This window comes from Suncus etruscus, chromosome 14, assembly GCF_024139225.1.
Source record: "Suncus etruscus isolate mSunEtr1 chromosome 14, mSunEtr1.pri.cur, whole genome shotgun sequence".
Taxonomy (NCBI): Eukaryota; Metazoa; Chordata; class Mammalia; order Eulipotyphla; family Soricidae; genus Suncus; species Suncus etruscus.
In genome coordinates this window covers 35,077,767-35,097,453 of record NC_064861.1, presented here as the reverse complement: position 1 = coordinate 35,097,453, position 19,687 = coordinate 35,077,767, and the positions used below count along the sequence as shown (strand labels likewise).

The following is a 19,687-nucleotide window of genomic DNA, read 5'->3' as shown; positions in this document are numbered from 1 at the left end:
CTGATTCATCTCATGACTTTTCATCTAATTAATTTTGCCAATTGATTTTACTGACAATTTACTGTCAGTTTATCATATTTACTAATATTACATTTTGGTTTATTTGTATTATATTTTGGGTGGTTATTCTTTGGTTATTGAGATCTTTTAAAATTAATATATTTTAATTTTCTTCTCTCTCTCTTCATTTTTAATTTTGCACTTAATGTATCATAAACATATTTTAAAGCTTTCACATAACTGTTTTTATCTCCATATAACATTTTAGAGATAAAATGGTAATTATTTCCCATTTAATACTTGATAAAACTAGCAAGCCTAATAATGTAGTTGGCCCATTTCACAGTTGATCGGCAGACTCCCTGTCCATAGACTTTTGTGAAATCAACTCCTGCCTAATATTTTTTTCTAAAAAGTCATAAAACAAATTTTCTAGAGTCCTTCTGTTTGTTTTCTCTTAGCAAATTTCTGACAAGTAGCAGTTCTGTAGCAGTAATGAAGATACCTTTAAGAAATGAATATTTTTGGCTAAACTATAGTGTGAATTTCACAATAATATAGAGGGAATAAATTACAGTCATAATCAACTTAGACTCAGGTGATATGAATGTAGCAATATTATGCCTTCTCTATATAATTGCAATTACTTTCAAGTTTTATTTTGTTATCAAACAGGCAATTTTTCAATCAGCATACAGCTTGTGTAAATCAACACTCTGGTATATGAATCACTTAATTCATCTATCATGTACTTCAGAATGCCTGCCCAACTTTCCCACAATCCCTAAATAGGATAAATAAATTTAAAGAAAGATGGCATGGAAAATAGAAATGAAAAGGAAAAGCATGGAATTGGTATTTGAATATTGTATGACTGAAACAACTGTATTTTATTTTATTTTATTGAAAACATGTGATCTACAAAGTCCTTCATAGGTGAATTTCAGATATACGGTGAGTCAAGGCCATTCCCACCACCAGTGTCGAGCTCCCTCCACCAATAAACCTAGAGTACATCATAAAGTACCACACTTTGCCCCTGGCCTGCCAGTATAACATTCCCATTTAAGTTCAGATGCTTAAAGCTTGGGTCTCTTCATTCTATTGTTTTTGACTTTGGCTCGGATATTTAGTTTTGTACCTTTTTTCTCCACCAATGCTCTGGAGACCACTTGGTGCCCCTGGCCCTCAGCCTTTCTTTTTTCTTTCTTCTTAATTTTATAGGAACTAAATATGAGAAATGTGAGGTAAAACAAAGTCATCCATGTTCAAAGGTTCTATGGAAAAGGTGGAAGCCCCAATTTAAAAGATAAGAAAGAGAAACAAAACGAAGAAAGAAAAAAAGGGTGTCATATTTTTGCATAGGCACAGTAATAGATGGGGAAAATAGAAAGGAAAACATTTGGCCTGAAAAATAGGGAGACCTTACCCATGAAGCATCCTGCCATAAAACCAAGTACAGGGTCCAGGCATACTAAGTTGTCTAACTCCGAAGTCTTTCTTCATGGTCCTAGTAAAAATTCTCCTCAAAGTTGTCACAGTCAGGTTTCTGTAATTAGAGATCCTGGTTTTTTCACAGATCCTGTGTTGAAGTCAGGGTGTAGTGGAGTGTGTCCAAGTTATATCTCACCATTAGGTGGCAATGCTGAAAAACCTGCCCTGAAAGTAAGTTGTTGCTTTCAGAGCAGATTTTTAATAAATCAGTTTTTTGATTAAAAAATAAAATAAAATTTAAAAATAGAAAAGGAAAATGTAATTTCCAAGATTCTGTCTCAAAAATAAATAACAAAGGTCTGAGGGATAGTAGAGAGCTTTCCTTGTACATGACTAAACTGGGTTCAAACACCAGTACCCCATATTGTCCACTGAACATTACTAGGAATGATCCTTGAGTGAATAGCCAGAAATAAGCCTTGAGAACTATTATCTGGTAGTTTCAAACCCCACCATCAACTAACCCCCCCAAAAAAAAAATCACAGGTAAGAGAAGTATGACTAAGCTATTACCAACATACAGGATTTTGTTTAATAGAGAAAAATCAATATTTATCAAGCATGAACATAGAATTTGTGTTAAGACTGGTTAATTTCTGCTTTTGTTTTAATATAATTTTTATTTTGATCCTAGTGGCTTACATATTGTTGACAATAATATTTTAGGTACATATTTACACAAAATCAGGGGGGATTCCCATCACCAAATTGTCCTCCCTACACCTCCGTTTTTGTCCTACCTCCCATTTCCTCTTCCCTCACCCCCAGGGTGGCTAGAATATTTGGTCCCCTCTGTATCTAACCTACTACTTAGTAGTCTTGCACCTGTTTGGTCTTGATGCCTCCCTTATTTCCCCCTCTAACTGGAGGCAGGACTAGCTAGTTCACGTTGCGTGGTTTTGCCTGAAAAAGAGAAAATAAATAAACTGGGGTAAGAGTCTAATGCCCCGAAAATGGGCGGAATCCTTCTAGAGGCTCTCATCATCGATTTGGGAGATGAAGAAGAAAGAGAATGTGAAACACTCCACCAGTACCAAGAGAAGTGTCAAATATCCAGTGAGGACTCCGGCAATATCGTTATGCACCACAAAAAACAAACAAAGAACAAAACAAAACAAAAAACAAACAAAAACAAACAAACAAACAAAAAATACGCCATAGTCCTGTAATAAGAAACATAGCATAGCACATAACGAAAGAAAAGAAAGGAAGAGAAAAAAATAAGTATAATTGGGGACAACAATTTCAATACTCACACCCAAACAGAGAAATCGACCAAAATAGATAGGTAAATAAAAATAATAATAACAATAATAAATGAAGGTAAAATATATATATATATATATAATAACCAAGTTTTTGTGCTTTTTGTATTTTTGTTTTTTCTCTCCTGCCCTGGCACAGTAAATATTGGGGTCATTCGAAAAGGAATTCACTTGGCCTAAGAAATATGGGATTTCTCCGTCCTTGGAGTATACTGTCATGGGATCAATCCTAGACTTTGCTCAGGATCATTTACTCTCCCGGTGGTGTATTTGTGGTGTGTGGAAGACTTCTGCTCTGTCCAGGGTGATACAATCAGAGCTCTGTGTTTAGAGGTCTCAGTATCTGCGCAGATCCTGAGGTGGGACTTATGATGAAGTCAGTCTTTGTGGTTCTAGAGGTTCTGTTATCTCAGTGTCATTTTAATCCATCTTCTGTGGTTGGTGATCTTGGTCTTTGCACTGAACCTAGGATGGCACCTAGGATAGCGTCTTTCTTTGTGCTTCCAGAAGCCCCATTCCGTTACAATTGTCTCTGCCGGACCTTTGGGACTGGGAATCATGATTATTGTGCAGGTCATAGTTCAAACCCTAAACTAGGGCTTTTTTATTGGTCCCAAGATGTATGCAGTCTGGTCGTGGTTCTAGCAGCCAGTCAACTGTAAATCGCGATAATGTATACAAGTATTTATGAGAAGTTTCTTTCCTTTTCTTCCTTTACTTTACATTTCGTTTTTATTGTGAGTGAACAGTGGGTAGGCCTTCTCTTAGAATTCTGGCTGTACAGGCCTGAAAGTCTCTTGCTCAAATCATATGATGTATTATAAAGTGCCTTCAAATACCATAATAGATAACAGACTGAAGCAAAGCAGTACTCATTAAAAGGTGTAGGAAAATAAAGTAAATCATGTTAATATGTCCCTATAGGTTTCTCCTAAGCTTCAAATTTACCAATTTCAACCATCTCTTTATATTTTATTTTTATATTTATAGCTTAAATGGTTTTTCTGAGAAATAATGAAGGTGTTTTCAGTAGTTCAGATTGGAAACATACTCCAAGCGGTAAATTGGTCCAAGGGTGGAGTGAGAGGAATATTTATGAAAATCTGCTTAAAGAGAAAATAAATGGTGGAACTCAAGTGGCAAAGCGCCTCAAGTACTAGAGTTCCATGCATGTGTGAGACTCAGAATAGAAGTTTTGGTATTGTGTACCCCTCCCCCAAATCCTGAACTTTGCTTAGATAATAGATTATAGAAAATAAATAAAAACTTTGGTAGTAAGGTAAAGAAAGGAGTCTTAAATGTTAATGCTGAAGCCGTAAGTGTATTGGTAAAAGAAAATAAAAGAAAAAGAAAAAGTACTAGGTAGAGGACATTTTGGCATATATATGGCTTATTCGATTTTCCTTTAAAAATATACTAATGTGCTGAAATGCTATTTTAAGTATGGGCTAGGACTAGAGAGCTAGCACAGAGGATAGTTAACTTGTCTTGCACACTGCTGATTTGGGTTTGAACCACAGCACCTAGATGGTATTCAGCAATGGCTGGAGTGATCCCTAAGCAAAGAGCTAAGAATATGCACACTGCACCACTGGAAAATGATTCCCAAACCAAACATAATTCAGTAAATAAATAAATAAATAATAGCTTTACCCTCTTTGGATCTTTATGCCTATTCTTTTCTAAAAATCCAGAGTTTCCTTACTGCTTGAACTATGTTTCCAATCTGAACTACTGAGAATACCTTCATTATTTCTCAGAAAAGTCACTTAAGCGATAAATATAAAAATAAAGTATAAAGAGATGGTTGAAATTGGTAAATTTGAAGCTTAGGAGAAACCTATAGGGACATATTAACATGATTTACTTTATTTTCCTACACCTTTTAATGAGAACTGCTTTGCCTCAGCCTGTTATCTATTATGGTATTTCCTTTCCAAGTGGACCTGAATCACTTAATAGTATACCAGGTAACAGTGACAGAGTCAAAGAAGACATTCCTAGTGTTCAGAAAACTTGCAATGTGTTTGAGGCAGATCTATTTACAAGAATAAACAAATACAAATTAAACTGGATTATAAACAATTGTAAAATTAAAATGGTTAAAGAACAGAGTAAAATGGTACCTAGAGCTAGGCTTACACCTACCAATATTGCTCTAGTCAAAAAAGGTCATGTCCTTTAAGTTGAGGGTAAAGTTAAATAAGAGAAAAAAACAGATTTGAGAAAAGGAGAAATATTGCATGTAGAGGTAAAGTCATGTCTAAAAATTATAGCTCAAGGTAAAGCTATACAGGGAAAGAAGTAAGAGCATTATTATTCTAGAACCAATGAATATCACCAATTCAGAAAATGATAAGGATCAAGTAATCATATCTGGGTTCTAGAATTATGACTCATAGATAAATTTTTGGAGATTAGCCAGTAAAATATGGGAGGTTAAGTGACCACTGCAGAAATATAGAGTATCTGTTAGGGTTCAAGTGAAAGGATGATACCATGCAATTGAAACAAAGCAGCAAAGCTTTATTCTATCTTCCAGTATGCCCCACGATGATCTGACACAGAAGGCCGCCCTACTACAAGTTTATATAAGGTTATATAACAAGCAAGTTTATATAAGGTTTTTCACAAAGGGCTACTTCATTCTGTTATCATTGAAACTGATTGGCTCATGTCTAGAAACTTTCCACATTTCTTGCTATCTTAGCCCTAACAAGATATCTGCTATGGCCAAATGTCCTGGGGTGGTGTTTATGGTTTCTAAACAGCCTAGAGAGCTATGAAAGAGCCATGAGAGAGCTATGATTTTGCAAATGAAAACAATCTAGAAGCAGGAAATGGAATCCTTAACAGTGGGTGACAAAATGGAATCCCTTCTGCTCTAGGCTTCATAGTATCCTGGACCAGTCACTGAACTGAAGGTTAAAGAAGCTCTTTGACTTAAATAACCGGTGAGCACTACAGCAATAAAGACAGGCACCACACAATAGTCTCGGTTCTGAAATCAAATTATGCTCGAGTGCAAAAAAAAAAAAAAAAAAGAGAAAGACAAAACAAAATAAAATAAAATAATATTGGAGACATCAACTGTAATCTCCACACCAAAATAAAGACATCAAAAAAATCGATCAATCGATAAATAAACATGTGGAAAAATGATTGTTTTGTGCTTTTTTTTCCCTCCTTTTCTTTATCCCCCTGCATAGGCACAGTAACTATTGGGGATATTGTAGGAGGAATTCCCTTGACCTAGGAGAAACAGGGTTTCTCCACCCCTGAAGTATACCGTCATGGGATTAACTCTAGACTCTTTGCATGATCATTTACTCTCTCCTTGCTGCTTTCGTGGCGTGTGGAAGACTTCTGCTTTGTCTTGGATGGTAAAATCAGACCTCTGTTTCTAGAGATCTTGGTGGCTGTGCAGCTCAGGAAATGGAGTTTATGAAGTCTTTCTTTGTGGTTCTAGCAGTTATGTTTCTTCAGTGTCCTTTTAATTCATCTTCTGTAGTTGGTTTCTTGGTCATTATGTTGCTTCTAGAATGGAGCCTGGGATAAGTCTTTCATTATGTTTCCGGAAGACCCGTTCAGTTGCCGTTGTCTCAGTCAGACTACTGGAATTGGAGCTCTTGTTTGTTGAACAGATCGTATACTAAAAAGCTAGGCTAGAGCTTTTTGTTGCTCTTGTTGTTGTTTTTGTTGGTCCCTGGATGCGTACAGTCCAGTCTTGGTTGCAACAACCAGTCGTCTGTATATAGTGATCTTGGCTTTTGCACATATCAAAGTGTGACTGACCTGTTTTCTGATTTTGTCTTATCGATAGCTGATGAGGAAGGACAACTTGCTCTTAGATCAAGTTGTTCCCATTTCCTCCTTGTCAGGTTATCAATTTAGGACTGGCTCATGTTGGTGTCAGAGCAGCATTGTAAATGCCCTGGAGGGGATTTGGTTCCTGGAGCTGTTGAGGAGAACTCTGTCGTATCTATGTCTGGGATCCAGGAGTGAAGGCAGAACAGTCAGTGTCTAGTTCCCTGAAGCCTAAGTTGTTTCCACATGACATATTTTCTCTTTTTTTTTTTTTTTTCACTCGAGCATGATTTGATTTCAGAACCGAGACTATTGTGTGGTGCCTGTCTTTATTGCTGTAGTGCTCACCGGTTATTTAATTCGATATTTTTTTCTGTATTGTTGTGGTATTTCTATTACCTTTTTCAAGTCCTCTCTCAAACTGAGGTTGGAAGCCCCTAGAGGGACCCAGCCCATTTTCAGCGTATTTGACTTTTGACTTCTTTTTTTTTTCCTCTTATTTTGTACCCCAATCTATTGCTTTTCTTGCCTTCAAACAAAACCACATACCTCGATTTTTCTAGCTCTGTCTCTTAAATAGAGGGGGAAACAAGGGAGGGTTCCAGGACCAAACAGATATGTGATCACTAATAGTAAGCCAGAGAAAGAGAGGTCCACCTACTCTAGCAGCCCCGCAGGTGATGGTAGGGTATATGGGTTGTAGAAAGGGAACTGGAATGGGGGGAGGACATAGTTGGTGATGGGTATTCCCCTGACTCAATGTTAATATGTACCTAAAATACTACTGTGAAAGATATGTAAGCCATTATGGAAAAAAATTGTATTTTTAATCAGAAACTTTCTTTGACTTACATGTATTATTATTATATCAATTATATTATATGTTATGTTATGTTACTATATTATGTTATGTTAGTTTACCTCATTATGGTAATCAATTTTGTCTCTTGAATAAATTCTTACAATAAAAAAATCACCAAATAATAAAAAAAAAAGAAGCTCTTTGACATTTAAGAGATGCTAGGGAAGGAAAATATACTGAATTGGTGATAGGGGTAAAGAAGCACAATAATAGATCAAAGATACAAAAGATAATAAAAAAGTATCATTAAGTAAGTAAATATTAGTCAATTTAATATTTGCTATTAAATTTTCTTTATGGTGTTTTCAATATAGTATTTTAAAGATGTTGATGTACTTAGAATCTACATTTTATATTTTATAATTTTTATATTATTTATACTTGTTTATTCTATTTTTGCTTAAATGAGAATTCAACACATTAAAATATAGATATTTACATTTTCTCTTCATCCTACTACAGAATATTTTATCTTCTTAAAAGGGGAGGTGGTAAGAATAAAATTTAGATATTTGAGATACAGTCACAATATGGACTTTATTAATATTATATTTAGGAAAAGATGTGAGGCATGCGTGGATTTGCATTTTTCTATTATAAACATTGAACTATCTAAAGCCACGTGCATTAATTTAGTAAAAGTCATTTGCTTTTTTGCTAATGTTTTTGCAATGAATATACCACTAAAATTAGCCTTACTAAATTTATAGAAAATTAGCCATGCTATTCATATGAAAGTTTATGTAATCAGTTTAAAAACATTTAAAAGTAATTTTAAACACATTATAAACACATTTTATAGTGTTGACTATAGAACCATAAAACAAATTTATAAGTTGGAGGAGAGTAATGTAGTTTTGTTCATTTGTTAAATATAGGTTCTTGTCAATTGTACAACTCACAGTTGTAGTATTCAAATTTCATTCCCGTCTTTTTAGAATTCTATCTGTACTATTTTGTGTTGTTTTGGTGTTTTGAGCCATTTATGACTGTGCTCAGGGATTATTCTTGATGATGTTCACAAATTATCCCTGAGCATAGAGCCAGGAGTAAACTCTGAGTACCCTAAACCCTAAAATAAACAATGAACAGAAATTATCCTTTTTTGCATGCCATCTTTATATGTGATTTATAAACATAATATATTACCATTTTCCAGTAGGAGTATGTTAGTATAATTAGAAGGTCAACATTTCTTGAGTCATTTTATTTTCATTTTCAGAAAACATGACTTTCAAAAAAATTAAGCTTAACTTATTTTTAGTTAGCACCATCTTGGAAATATCTACCTGTTAATTAGAGCTGTGATTTCCATCCATTCCCACAGCAGAAGTCTATAACACTATAATTAGAATTTTTCTTCTAAGAAAACATTATAATAGACATCCCGCCATGATTATGTTATTTTAATTAGATGTTTAGCTCTAGGGATCTTCATAATTTATCATAAAACTTTAATGTTAATAAATCAGCTGGAGAGAACACTACTTATCTCCTTGATTACACCATAAGGAATAAATCTTAATATGAGTTTTTTTTCTTTTCCTTTTTTTTTAATATTAATGAGAGTAAAGTGTTTTAAATGGAACAAAGGATCTAAGTATTAGAATATAATGCTGCACTAAGTATCTTTGACCTATGTAATGAGAAATTACATAAGACAGTATTAAAGCAGCAAGGAAAACTATATGCAAAACTATTTCCTTAAGGGGGAAGACTAGACTCGATTAATGCTGAAAAAGGCAAGCAGGTTTTTAACTGCTGAGGTAAACAAGTAACTGATGGAAAATTGTTATCAGGGATCTGGCAAAATTTGTTGTCACCAAACTATAGATGCTAACTGGTGCTTATGGAAGTTAGTCACAGAGACTGGGAGGTAATGGCCCTATCTTTCTTGATTACATTTCAAAGGAAAGGCTCAGAAATTCTTGAAAAACATATTCCTGGGTTTATAACTAGCCAAGAGGTTGGGTAATTTATATCTCAAAGGGGAAGGATAAAAAGCTTTAGTTATATTTCCTAAAACAATGCTTTAAAAATTGGCGTTCAAGGACCTACAGTATGAAGATTCCTATTTATAGTTAGTATCCCCTGGATTGGAGAGAAAATATAGGGGTTAAAGTACTTGCCTTTCACACAGTTGGCCCTATCAAATCCCTAACACCACAGTTCCCTAAGGACCACCAGAAGTGATCATTTGCACAGAGGCAGCAACAATTATGCACTGAGTACTGATGTATGTGCACCTCAAAACAAAATATTTCTACTAAAAATTAATAATAAAATAGTCAACCTGAAGTTTTTTAATTCCCCCTTGTTCAGCTATTGGTGGACTATTTAACCTAACTGAGAAATGTATTTGAAAGTATTAAAGGATAGAGATAGTATTGTTAATAGGACTCTTCTCTTCCACATGATCTGAGTTCTATTCCTGAGCAACATGAGGACTAATCCCTGAATAAGGAGCCAGGAAGAACCCCTCAGCATCTATGGATGTGGCCTTAAAAAAAGAAAGAAAGAAAAAGAAAAAATAAATAAGAAAAAAATTTAAGCTATAAGAGCCAGAAGTAAACAAAGAGATTATGATGATTGCTGACTGGTTTGATCCCCAGTACTACATGCTTCATCATCACCAAGTGGGAGTGACCCCTGTGCACTGTTAGGTGTAACCTAAAACCCTGAAGACACACACTCTAAGCTTTTGGGCTAGGCATTAGAAATGCCCTTTTAAATAAAATTTTTATCATTAAAGCATTGTGATTTATAGAATTACTCATAGTTGAATTTTAGACATATAAAGTTTCATCACCAGTCCCACCACCAGTGCCAACTTCCCTCCAACAAGGTTTCCAGAGTTCATCTCATACAACCAACAGAATCTTTTTGGTTTGGTTGTTAAAGTTTGGTTCACACAATTTCATTGGGTATTTTGTGTTGTTCTTTCTTAACAACACCAAAGCACCTGAGTCCCATTGGGCCCTGTCTTCTGTTATTTCATATCTGTTTCTCCTTCTCTACACAATTTCTTTTATCTCATCACTATACCCTGGTACCAAGAGTGTTCTCAACAACCTTCATTTAAACCATTGCATCCCTCCATTCAATTATTCTAATTACCATATATAAGTATTAAATAATGTCGAGAAAATACCTTTTCTTTTTTGGGGGGGGCCACACCCGGTGACACTCAGTGGTTATTTCTGACTATATGCTCAGAAATCACTCCTGGCTTGGGGGACCATATGGGACCCCAGGGGATCAAACCACGGTCCATCAGCCACGTGCAAGGCAAATTCCCTACCATTCTGCCATCACTCTGGCCCTAAAATACCTTTTTTTATGTGTCATTTTTGTCATTATTTATAACTTATCCCAGGCTAGAATAAAAATAAAACATGTCAAAATAGGCCACTGGCTCTTGGACTTTGTTCAAAATAGATGAGCATGTCCACAAGCTTGAAACAATGAGAATGAACTTGTAAGAAAAGTTCGTTTTTCCTTTATTTTTCTTCACTTTTATTATTTTTAGCCACTCCTCATTTTTCTTCTTTCCTTTAGGTTTTTGATATGTCTTCTCAAACCATGCCCATTTTTATAATTGCCTGCATAACCTGTATTTTTCCCTTTATTTTTAAGTTAAGACTACAATGCTTCTACTGAAGAGGCAAAACCTTTTTCTAGATATGCTTTTGTTCTCATTACTGTGTTCTCTCAATAGCACTGCTTTATTTGTGCAGTAATTATTAATGCAATAGACTGATTTAGGAGCCATTTATAGTCCTTCAATTGTTTCACACTGCAGTGGCACAAAGCAAGAATGATGATAGGTGTCCTCGACCTTCTTCCCTGCTTGAATGACTATATCAATTATATCAATTATGAAAATAATAAAGAGAGAGATATAACTACTATTAGTTATGGTCCAATAGTACTGGACTTAAATCAGATATAAAAGCTTTAAGAAATGTGCCAAATCTTGAATAATATTGATATGTAAAATCTTCTGCTACATTTTATTTTTAACTTGAAGAATCATTTAGAAGCCTGAAATATAATGCAGAATGCTAAGAAATTTTGGGGGGGAGTCACACCCAGCTGCATTCAGGGGTTACTCCTGGCTCTGCCTTCAGAAGCTGCTTCAGGTAGGCACATGGGACCATACAGAATGCTGGGATTTGAACCATCATCAGTGTTAATCAGCTGCTTGCAAGGCAAAAGTCCTACCACTGTGCCATTTCTCTAACCCAAGAATTTCTTTATTAGATAATGGAAGTTCTTACAAAAAATGTTCTGATCATCTTTTAAAATACATTTTGTTTTATCACATATTAATTTAACATTTTATTTTTTTAAACATCAAGATATACCTTTGCGTATACATTTATATGTATACGAATCCAAAAATACTACCTAATTCCGCATACCTGTATATGTATACTTTTAAAAATTTAGCCTGTATTAGCTGGAGTATAACACATTTTTAGTGACAATTCAAGCATTGTCTACAAATTCAGTGCACACATGTAATCATAACCTAGATCTTCAAATAAAACATTACCTATTCTCTAGTTTCCAAAAACTTTCTTGACTTTTTATTACTATTTAACAACAGTATAAGTTAGCATTACATGTTACTAAATTTCATATGAAAGATTAGCATATAATAGATACATGACTCCTATCTCAGGTGATTTGCCTGCGATTCAAATAGTATTTAATTTATTTAAATATATATGTTACTGGGGCCAGAGCGGTGGCACAGTGGTAGATCATTTGCCTTGCACATGGCTGACGGATCACGGTTCAAGTCCCCAGTGTCCCATATGGTTCCCCAAGCCAGGAGTGATTTCTGAGTGCAGAGCCAGGAGTAACCCCTGAGCATCACCAGATGTGACCCAAAAACCAAATAAATATATAAATAAATAATAAAAATAAATATATATGTTACTTATTTAGAAGATTTATGGGTCATTTTTGAAATGATACAGAAATAATGTTATAAATATTTTAAGTATTTTAGTAAACATTTATTTAAAATAAGTTATTCTAATATCCTTATTTCTTTTTATTTTCAGATGCAGCAACTGTTCCATGAAAATTATGAGCACAATAAAAAGGGTTATATTCAAGACCTTCATAATAGCAAAATTCATGCTGCTATCACACTTCATCCCAACAAGAGGCCTGCCTATCAATATAGGCTTCATAATTACATGCTCAGCCGTAAGATTTCTGAACTTCGCTACCGGACTATCCAGCTCCACCGGGAGAGTGCTCTGATGAGCAAGCTCAGTAACAGTGAAGTGAGCAAAGAAGACCAGCAGTTGGGAGTGATGCCTTCTTTTAACCATTTCCAGCCTCGCGAGAGAAATGAAGTGATAGAATGGGAATTCCTGACAGGGAAGCTCCTTTACTCTGCCTCTGAGAATCAGCCTCCTCGACAAAGTATCAACAGCATCCTAAGAACAGCACTGGATGACACTGTTCTACAGGTGATGGAAATGATCAACGAGAATGCGAAGAGTAGAGGAAGACTCATTGACTTCAAGGAAATTCAGTATGGCTACCGCAGAGTTGATCCCATGCATGGGGTGGAATACATTTTGGATTTACTCCTCTTATACAAAAGACACAAGGGGAGAAAGTTGACAGTGCCAGTCAGGCGTCATGCGTATCTTCAGCAGTTGTTCAGCAAGCCTTTCTTCAGAGAAACAGAAGAGCTGGATGTCAACAGTTTGGTTGAGAGTATTAACAGTGATACACAATCATTCTCTTTCATTTCAAACTCTTTAAATATATTATCTTCTTTTCAAGGTGCCAAAGAAATGGGAGGGCACAGTGAAAAGAAAATACATATTCTTGTTCCTCTCATTGGAAGATACGATATTTTCTTGAGATTCCTGGAGAATTTTGAAAATACTTGTCTTATCCCAAAGCAGAACATAAAGTTAGTCATCATCCTTTTCAGTGGGGAGACTGGCCAGGATTCCAACAAGCATATTGAGCTGATCAAAGAATATCAGAACAGATACCCTAAAGCAGAAATCACCCTGATACCAATGAAAGGAGAATTTTCCAGAGGTCTAGGTCTTGAAATGGCTTCTTCCCAGTTTGATAACGACACTTTGCTGCTATTTTGTGATGTTGACTTGATCTTCAGAGGGGACTTTCTTCAGCGATGTAGAGACAACACAATTCAGGGACAACAGGTATACTACCCCATCATCTTTAGCCAGTATGACCCAAAAGTAATCAATGGAGGAAATCCTGTCACTGATGATGACTTCGTCTTTTCAAAGAAGACTGGATTCTGGAGAGACTATGGATATGGAATTACCTGTATTTATAAAAGTGATCTTCTGGGTGCAGGTGGATTTGATACCTCAATACAAGGCTGGGGACTAGAAGATGTAGATCTCTACAATAAAGTCATCTTATCTGGCTTAAGACCTTTCAGAAGTCAAGAAGTAGGAGTGGTGCATATTTTCCATCCAGTTCATTGTGACCCTAACTTGGACCCTAAGCAGTATAAGATGTGCTTAGGATCCAAGGCAAGTACTTTTGCCTCAACCATGCAACTGGCTGAACTCTGGTTGGAAAAACATTTGGGTATCAGGTACAATCGAACTCTCTCCTGACAGTCCAGGCACACATATTGCCTTTTGCAAGGGGAGTTTACCTCATTTTTATTGTTATTATTTTATTTTATTATTGTTATTTTTATTATATGGTTATAATTTTATTTTGTTGTCCTGGTCTTAAACTACTCTTGGTTGTCTTTCAATGGCTGTTTGATGACTTCAATCAAGAAAAGTCTACAATTCACTGATTTTTCAGATTTCTACTGAAGTCAGATATGTGTATTACTTTTCTATAACTTTATTTAATACTGAGTTAAATCATGGCAGTCAAATGACTTTTGAAGCTCATCCACCATGAGAGACAGCTTAAAGGAATGTTCTCTTGGGGCTGACAGATGCAATATCGACTTTTCATTTTGTTTGTCAATTTTAATGTGATTGATCCAAGTATTTACTGGTGAAAGGTACCACAAAAGTGCTTTATGCTTCCTATGGGGAAGGACTCTGTAACATAAACTTGAGTTTTATAATTTATATAAGGACTTAAATATATAAATAATAATTTTCTTCATCTTTAGGATTTTTAAAGTAAATGAATATGTATGATTGTATGTTTATTTTTTAAAAAATGTTTTAAAAATTGAGGAGTTTTGTTCCACAAGTAACTGGTACTGGCTACCCTGGTCTTCTGACAATTATGTACTCCTCACAATGGTCTGCTATAAATGCAAACTTTATTTTCTCAAGGAAATATGATTTAATTAAATATTAATTATGTTTTAGAAGCTTTATGAAACAATGTTCTTAATTTGCTGGCAAGAAAATAAAATGTGACAGAACCTGGTTATTTATAATAAAACACAGGTATAGCAGTATTCTTTTTCAAAAACACTGAAAAAGTTGTGTTGTTTCCTTTTAGTTATAATTGATTATATCTTTTTATTGAGTAATGTTTACAGGATTGTATATATTTAAGGAATATGATTTTATATCTCCTAAAACATATGTTACCACACCATACTACACTCACAACCAAGACACACATATTTCTTCACCATAATCCATTAGAATAATCACACTTATGAAACTGTGCTTTCTATGCAAACTGGAAAACTATGAAGGCAGTATGGACATAGTTCTGTGCCACTTTTTATTTGAGTATTTATATATTATTAAAATTATCCAAAACATTTCCTTTTTCAATAGTTTACAATTTAGGTAAAGCACTTCTCTGAATATTTTTAGCTTTATGATTAAGTTGAATGAAATTAAGGTAAAAAGTACCCTTTAACATAAAGATAAAATATTTATAGAAACATATAAATATAAAATCAATTTTATAATGATAAACTAAAATAATATAAAAGGTAATATTTAGGTACATATATAATACTTTCTAAAATCTGAATGAATTGGCATCCAGTTCATAGAATACATAATCTCGCTCAAAAAATAAGAGTCGTTGAAGAACTATAGAAAAATCCCATGAAGACATATATTTTAATTCTCATTGCAGATAATACATTCACTTGGCTCCTAAGTCAAACAAAATTTAAAATACCTATATTTATAAACCAACTTATATCTCCCTTTGATCTCATATGTCTACTGTTTTGAATGTATGTGTATTTGTATATGTCTTTCCAAATTTTCTTAGGCAGGAAGAGGCATTTTACTTTTATTGCCCTTTTAAACAAAGCATAGCATATTATATATGGCTCTGTACTTTTTTTCCTACCACACTATAAGATGAAAAATCATTAAATTTTATTTGAAAGTGATGATTGTGAATTATTAACATTATTTTTAACTTACTAAAATTAAGTTTACCTGACTTTGAAATAGGCTCTTTATAACAATCTCTTTAAAAGGAGACACTTAGAGGTTCTCAAAACAGCATTGTTTAGTATCACATACACTAAAAGTCTCTTTGATTAACATATAATCTTAATATGTCATTCAGAAAATGGAAATTAGTGACACTTTTAGATGTCAAGAGTTTTGACAGAGCCAACAATTCAATTGCTCCCTGCTCTAATTTGTCTCTGGTCTTAAAAATATCCTTAGTTATACAGTTCCTTTTCCTGCACTACAGAACTTAACTCTTTTGTAGGTTGTATTTTCCTGAATAGTATCAATATAAGGTAAATAGACATTTGGGAAGGTGTATTATTAAATGATTATAATTATTCATGTTAATTAAAAATAAATTAGGATCTGTTCTTTAACATAAATTATTATAATCTGAGAAGATAACTGAAAAATAAAAAGTCTTGTTTATCTTAAGTCTTGAAAATTTATATGGCAGTTAATGGATACAAACATTCTTCATAATAATGATAAAACAGTATTGATAGACCAAAGAACTTCAGAGATTTCAAATGAAATAATACATAAATACAAACTAAACAGAAATGAATATAAGTGCATTTTAATTGTTTTATATCTGCACTATTATTTTATCAGACAACACAATGTTTCCTGACTGAATATTTATTGGAATAATTCTAATAACATTAAGAGAACTTTTCCTGCATAATATATGTATTTTTAAACCACCTAAAAACTAATGGGCAACAAAATGTGAATGCTACCTGAAGCATAATAAATATACATCATCACTGGCATTCTTTTATTTGGACAGTTCTGGATATTCTGTTTAAATGTCACCCAATAGCAAGTCTTTCAGTATTAATCTTCAGTACCACACTCTGCACTTTAATTTCATTTTCCTTTGATTTTGTTTTACTTTTTATTGAATATAAATATTAATATGTTTTAGGGTTACAATGTCACTCTGCCATGCAGACTGCCAAAAATGCCAATATCTTGTGCGATGCAATTCCTTTAACTGAACATCTAATAGTAACTCTTAGAATATTAATATTTATTTTTCCACTTACTATATTTAGAAAATGAGACCATGAGTGATTAGATAACCCGTGTCTAGTTTCCATGGTTGGCATGATGACAAGCTAAAATTTAAGCTAATTGCTTTCCAAATTTGAAGTGAATCTTTCCATTCTGCCTCATAGCTTCTTAGTTGCTGAGGTGATGTAAAGACAAAGACAGAGCAAAGAAAGAGTTACTATACTTCACATTTGATTGATCCACCAATAAGCTTGTGTCTGTAGAATGTTCATACTAGACAAAACTAAGTTTAATGTTTTGCACAATTAGAGGTCCTTGGGCGTTCAGCCTGTCTCCTATCACTTTGTTGCTCCATCTGAGTAGCTCTGTATTAAGGAATTATTTCTTCTGTTACAGTTGTTCATAAAACTAGACTCCAGCCAGAATAAGGAGAAAAAAAAAACCCGTGTTTGGACTACTTAATGCCAATGGCAGCTACTTTACATGATCTCAACTATCTGAATGCAAAAGTTGTCCACAATAAATACCATCACCTCATTGCTTAGCTATTTTTGTCTCATTACATGTAGTTTTCATAAAGCAACGCTGTTGTCTGATAGTCTGATTCTAAGCATTGGGATCTTTGTTCCCATAGTTTATAAATAGGGAACAGTATTATACTTAAGTGAAATGAGTCAGAGGGAGAGGGATATACATAGAATAATCTCATTTATTTGTGGGATATAAGAAAAATAAAAGACAGTATGGTAATAATTTTTGGAGACCATAGAGATGAGGGCAAGGAGGACCAGCCCATGGTAGAAAGTTTTGCCAAAAGAGTGGTGAATTCAGTTAAGGTAGAGAAATGTCCACTATGACAATTGTAGTTGGAATTGATCACTCTGGACAAGAACTGGGGGCTGAAAGGGGATAAAGTGATATGCATGATACCCCTTCATTAACAATACTGCAAACCACAGTCAAAAAGGAAAAAGGGAGAGAGAAAAGTAAAATGCCTGCTGCAGAGGCCTGAGTGGTAGGGGAAGGCATGGGATGGAAATTGGAGATATTGATGGTAGAAATGTTCACTGATAAAGTGTGGTGTACATTCTATGACTGCAACTCAATCATGAACAAATTTGTATCCACAGTGCTTAAATAAAGTAATTATAAATTTAAAAAAGCAAAATATTAATAAGGAACAAAATTCATGGTGCTTGAACTCATAGTCTAATAAAGTGAATAAATACTCACAGGAAATGTCAATTATAAAGAAAGTCCTTCTGTACTTAGCCAAAAAAAAAATGGAGCCCTTCTCTGGCTAGCATATGACAGCCATTGATTTCATGTGACTGTATTTTCAGATTAGCCCAGGAAGTATCTTCTAGGAGGAAGGTTCAAGAAACGAGGCTCTTAATAACGGCCTGGTTTGCCCATCTGAAGAACTGAAGTAAGTACTAGTGGCACTGTTGAGCCTTTATATAAAGGAACACCCTAATATAGTTTGTTGGCTTAAAAAAAAAGAGACTGTATGACTCATTTATTTTCCTTTATTCATCTAACAGAAAATTTAGGCTTTGCGGTCCAGAAGCCACCTACTTTTCAAGTCACCATCACTTTTCAAGCAGTAGCAACAGGAGTGTCAAGAATGGAGTCCAAGAATATGCCAGTGAAGCTCTGCCTTCATGCTTACAGTCTTGCTCAGGCACTAGTAAAACTGCCAAGGTTGATTCAACAGATGGTAGGGATGATGAAACATCAGCAGTGCTTCATGCCCCAGGTGGCAACATAGTCACATCTGCAAACCACCTGGCAGCAGCACAAAACTGTCAAGATATTCTAGTGTTGCCTTCAATTTGACATCTGATTATAGGTTTACTCTTCCTTTCTGATCTTACATGCTTCCCCAGTCTGTGCCATATTTGAGATTCTAGTCCTCCTTGCAGGATTTTATTTCAGCTATTATCAATCAATAAGCATTAGCCCATATGTCTGTATAATAGCTGAGATTATTGAGTTTTGAATATCTTTCATGCATAGTTATACATTTTGTTATTCCAATATCAAGCATTTCTATTTTATAGACTAAACTCTAAAGGAAATTAGTAAGTATAAAATTACAAGTTTTATTTTAAATAAAGCTATTATTAAAGAAAGAGACATGAAAGATAAAAACAAGACAAAACAAAACTACAAAACTACAGATAATCTGCTCCTAACTCTAATGATTGTAGCTGAGAAATTGTTTGGGAACATGTAGAAATACTATCTATCCTGTTAATACTCATCCCAAGAGAGTTAGACTGTCACTATAATTGGACTCTTAAAGGTTGTTTTCCGCCTCTTTTATTGGCTATTTTCTAATATCTGTCCTTTACATCCACAAAATATTGCGATTTCTTTTAAGGATTAGAGTCAAAGGAGCACAATAAAAACGATGTTAGAGTGACAATTATTGTTTGCATAGGGCCACCAAAATATGAAGGACATGGAAAGGAAAAGCCTAAATACAAGGAGACCCTACCCCTGAAGTTTCCTGGCATAAGACCAACTCTAGGCTCCAGGCAAACTAGTTTGTCCAATCCAAGTCATTGTCTGTAGTGCCAACACACTTTTATTTTTCACACAGTCTCTGTTGTTGGTATCATGTTTCTGTATTAAAGATCCTGGAATCTGCATTGCCTACATTGAAGTCAGGATGTGGAGCTTCCTCTCGTTTCACCTCACAATTAAAGGGCAATGCCAAGAGCCCTGTCCTGTAAGCAGGTAGTAGTTGTTGTCAAGTCTTCTTAGTGCTAAGGGAAGTCTCTTTTGAGCAGGTCGATGTC

At 34.5% G+C, this 19,687-nt stretch overlaps 1 protein-coding gene across 1 annotated transcript in view; it reads left to right on the top strand.

Annotated features, from left to right (window-relative positions):
• Nucleotides 1-14,201, top strand: part of CHSY3 (chondroitin sulfate synthase 3) — a 252,742-nt gene extending 238,541 nt beyond the window's left edge. The window contains exon 3 of the mRNA XM_049786721.1: nucleotides 12,504-14,201. Within this exon, the coding sequence (XP_049642678.1) occupies nucleotides 12,504-14,066 (1,563 nt within the window). The 3' untranslated portion in view covers nucleotides 14,067-14,201. The remainder of the gene's footprint in view (nucleotides 1-12,503) is intronic.
• Nucleotides 14,202-19,687: the final 5,486 nt, after the last annotated feature.